The sequence below is a fragment of the Acyrthosiphon pisum genome, chromosome X (assembly GCF_005508785.2).
Source record: "Acyrthosiphon pisum isolate AL4f chromosome X, pea_aphid_22Mar2018_4r6ur, whole genome shotgun sequence".
NCBI lineage: Eukaryota > Metazoa > Arthropoda > Insecta > Hemiptera > Aphididae > Acyrthosiphon > Acyrthosiphon pisum.
In genome coordinates this window covers 43,158,889-43,163,385 of record NC_042493.1, presented here as the reverse complement: position 1 = coordinate 43,163,385, position 4,497 = coordinate 43,158,889, and the positions used below count along the sequence as shown (strand labels likewise).

The 4,497-nt window shown below is 52.0% G+C and overlaps 1 protein-coding gene across 1 annotated transcript; it reads right to left on the bottom strand.

Moving 5' to 3' along the window:
* Positions 1 to 644: 644 nt before the first annotated feature.
* Positions 645 to 1,568, bottom strand: LOC103308547. Its single transcript, XM_008182090.1, has one exon. It carries the CDS (start codon positions 1,566 to 1,568, stop codon positions 645 to 647), a length of 924 nt encoding a protein of 307 aa, XP_008180312.1.
* Between the last annotated feature and the right edge of the window lie 2,929 nt (positions 1,569 to 4,497).

Sequence of the window (4,497 nt, the reverse complement as noted above, 5' to 3'; positions counted from 1 at the left end):
GGCCCACGCGCTGGCGGATGGTCGGCAAATGCCTTTTTGGCGCATGTACTCGAACTCTTGACGTGCGATGCGGTGCCTGTCGGGAGGTAGGCGGCGTGGACGCGAAAATAACGGCGGGCCGGTCGTGTGGAGTTCGTGTTCGATTCGGTGTAGGAACTTGTCCGGGACCGGTGACTCGCGTGTGACACTGGGGAAACTTTTTAAGATATCCGACCATTTTTGAGGTAAAGGCACAACTTTTATAGCGTCTACATAGGTATCGACGACGGAGATAGCTTTGACGCACTTGCTGGTGTCGCGGTCGATTAGGCGCTTGCGTCGTACGTCGACTAGAAGGCCGAAATGATGTAAGAAATCTGCGCCGATTATCGGTCAAGCGACGTCTGCGGTCTCGAACGTCCAAACAAATTCACGAGAGAGGCCGAGGTTGAGGTGAAGTTCTCTTGGCCCGTATGTTGCAATTCGGGTGCCGTTCGCAGTATTCAACACTATGTCCGATGAACGGCGTGGGCCGTTGCCCGGTGGTATGACGGAGATTTCGGCTCCCGAGTCGATGAGAAAGCGTCCGCCGGAACGGACATCGGTGACGAACAGTCTATGCGTGTGACGAGCGGCGGGAGGCGAGTCGGCTTCCGCCGCTTCCGTTAGTTTTCCGACTCGTACGAGCATGGGTCCCGGCATTTCCGTGCTTCGGTACCGTAGACATTGTGGTAAAAACACCATGCGTCGTTGTGTGAGCGGCCTGTGCGGGACTTGGAGCGGTTGCGCGATTTTGCTCGCGATCTGTCCTGGCTGCGAGACGGTCGGTGTTGCGTGGACTGTGTCGACACTAACGCCGCAATCTGTGCGGTGAGCGCTGAAATCGCGTTCTCCATTGAGTGGAGGCGATCAGGTTCATGCGACACGGCGGATAAATCATGACCGGCGCTTGCATCCGCGACTCGGTCGGCACGTTCGGCCAGTGACTCCAGTGAACCGTCGAGACCGGAAACGATGGCGAGGATAGTTGGCGGGAGTTTCTGGAGCCAAAACTCTTTTAACGTCGACTCGCCGATTCCGTTTGGTAACGCGCTACGCATGTCGCGTAACATTTGTGAAGGACGTCGGTCGCCCATGCCTCCGTGTTGAATGATTGAACGGAAACGAGTGGCTTGAGGGACATCGTACGCGGTAATAAGTCGACTTTTTACTGCGGAATATTGAACGTCGGCGCCGAGTAAATCTCCGATGGTGCGAACACCATCTTCGTCAAGTGCAGCGAGCACGTGGTTTACGCGTGACAGATCGGACCTAACGCGTTGATTGTGGAAGATCGCTTCCGCGTGTGTAAACCACTGCTGCGGAGAGTGTCGCCAAAATCCGGGTAATCGTACGGATGCGAATGCGTTTATGTCTAACGGCATTACTGTTGAAACGTCGGTGGCCGCGAGAGGATGCGGTAAGCTGTCGGCGTTTGCGTTCATCTGTGTGGGGTTAGAGTTCGCACTCGCGTTCGGATTATCGGCACTCGCGTTCGGATTATCGGTATTCGCGTCGCTGAGAGTCCAAATATCTCCCCAATTATGCATAACGCGAAATTACTGAACGGACGAGGAAGGTTTTAACTAGGGAGGTCACCAATTTGGTAGGTTGTTGACGGTCGGTCGAGTCGTTGGGTTACCAATTTAAATAAATACAAAAAATCAAAGTTGTAGACATATAACGGTTAGCGTATAATTAGAGAATAATTCAGTCAGACAAATATTAAAATAATGGTTTAAAATTCGAGGATTCGCCTAGAGTGCGATATAACAAAAAATAACGTGGTTTCGAAAATAGGCGAGCCCGATGCGAGTTTGACTACATACGTCCGAAAACAGAACGGGTCCGTCGTCGGTCGGTAGTCGCGTCATGGAGGTATAACGCGCAGTATACAATAATTAACGAGAGGGGGCGCGCAGCTGACGACGGCTGACGTGCTGATACCGCGGTTACAATGGTCATTTTGTGGGTCGCCACACTACTCCCCCTGAGGGCGAAAAGAAAAACGTACTCGTTTTTTGGGCTGCTTGGTGACTTCTGCGTGTGTTGCGTAAGTGTGATCTGCGGCAGCTGGATCCTCTCTGAGCATGAACGCGGGTTTGAGACGGTCGATAGACACCAAGACTGTTCCATTGTCGCGTTGGATTTTGAAGTTCTTTTCGTGTCGTTCTAGTACTGCGTAGGGGCCTTCGTATCGCGGTTGTAAGGGCGGCTGCACTGCGTCGACTCGGAGAAAAACGTGTGTGACTTTGTTCAAGTCTGGCGGTACAAAAATTTATCTCTTTGTAGCGTGGTTCGATCCGGGTGTCGGCTGCAGTTGCGTCATCGAATCGCGTAGGTTCCTGGCGAGTTCTGGCGCAGTCTTCGCTTCAGGAGGGGCGGGGTGGAACATATCACCGGGTAGTCGCAGTGACATACCGTATACCATCTCGGCGGGTGTGTGACCAATATCCGGTTTGACGGTATTCCTGAGTGCCAGCAGGACGATGGGAAGTCGTAGACTCCAACTCACGGTGTCATGTGCCGTGAGGGCGGTTTTGAGGGTCCTGTGTAGTCTCTCCACCATACCGTTAGCCTGTGGGTGGTACGGGGATGACCTGAGGTGTTGGATTCCGAGGTTTTTTGTGAGTGCAGTGAAGAGCTCGGATTCAAATTGACGGCCTTGGTCGGTAGTGACCACGTCGGGAACGCCAAAACGGGAAATCCATTGCGTCGTTAGTGTTGTCGCGACGGCGTGTGCTGACATATTGTCCATAGGCCATGCCTCTGGCCAGCGGGTGAAACGATCTACGCACGTTAGTAAATACTTGCAGCCGTTAGAAGGGGGCAGCGGGCCAACCAAATCGACGTGTATATGACCAAAACAGCGGTCTGGCGGTGCGAAAGGTGTTAAGGGCGAAACAGTGTGTTTAAATACCTTGGTGCGTTGGGATTTTATGCAGCATTTGGCCCAGTACTTGATTTGCTTGTTCATTCCTGGCCAACAGTATCTCGTCCCGATAAGACGTAAAGTAGCGTTGCCACCGCCGTGGGCTTGGCCGTGTAGCCCGTCGAAAACGGTGCGGCGGTGTTGTAGCGGTACGTATATGCGCGCCTGTTTCTTCGATGTGTCCAGGTAAATGGTGCCTTCAGTGGTGCTCCGAGGTTCGAGTTTGAGTGCGCTCTTGGTGGAGCCAGACAGGATGTCTTTCAGCTCAGGGTCGCCGGCTTGGTCAGCAGACCATTGTTTGATATCGGGTAAGACTACTTGCGTCGCCGAAACTTCCAACCTCGATAACGCGTCCGGAATTATGTTCTTGTCGCCTTGTAGGTGTTTGACATTGTTTATGTATTGTGACAGGAACGTAATGTGTCGTATCTGGCGGTCAATGACTTTTTCTGACTTTTGGGTGAACATATAAGTCAGTGGTTTGTGGTCTGTGAGCAGCGTGGTGAGTCGTCCCTCGATCGCGTGAAGGAAATGACGTGTGCTTGTGTAAGCGGCGAGCAGTTCGCGATCGTACGTGCTGTACTTTTTCTCAGCTCCCGAAAGATTTTTGGAGTAAAAACCTAGCGGCTGCCAGCATTTGTCAGAGAGTTGTTCGAGTACGGCTCCTATGGCTGTATTAGAAGCGTCAGTACTTAGGCGAAGTGGTACGTTAGGCAACGGGTGAGCCAATTCTGCCGTATCAGCCAGCGCGATGCGACAAGATTCAAACACTTTTCGTGTTTCGTCAGTCCATGACAATGGTCCGTCGCGTTTTTTAATTTTCGCGGCGAGGTCGTACAGAGGTGCTTGCATTTCCGCGGCATTGCAAATAAAGCGTTGATAAAAATTTACGGAGCCCAGAAATCTCTGAAAACTTTTTTTCGTTGTCGGTAGTGGCCATTCGTGGATTGCCGTGATGCGTTCCGATGTCGGGCGGCATGCATCTTTGTTAATGTTGTGGCCCAAAAAGGTTAGGGAGTCGACGGCGAAAACACACTTTACGGGATTAATTGCGATACCGTAATCCTGACAACGTCCGAGGACTGTGCGTACGTGTTGTTCGTGTTCTTCGTGATTACGCGACGCGATTAATACGTCGTCGATGTAGGCAAACGAAAAATTTAAACCGCGTAACATGTCGTTGATTACACGTTGGAATGTCTGTGCAGCGTTTCGCAGGCCGAAACACATTACCGGGAATTCAAAGAGACCAAACGGTGTGGTTGCAGCTGTCTTCGGTATGTCTTGTTTGGCGATAGGTATTTGGTGGTATGCTCGGACCAGATCAAGCTTGGTAAACACCGTGTTCCCTGCCAGATTCGTAGTAAAGTCGTGGAGGTGAGGTAACGGGTAACGATCCGCTCTCGTTACTTCGTTCAATCGCCGGTAATCTCCACAAGGTCTAAAAGTGCCGTCCTTTTTTGGTACGAGTAGTAGTGGACTGGCCCACGCGCTGGCGGATGGACGGCAAATGCCTTTTTGGCGCATGTACTCGAACTCTTGACGTG

Coding starts and splice junctions, on each gene's coding strand:
- LOC103308547 (XM_008182090.1), bottom strand. CDS start 1,568: ATGCATAATTGGGGAGATATTTGGACTCTCAGCGACGCGAATACCGAT.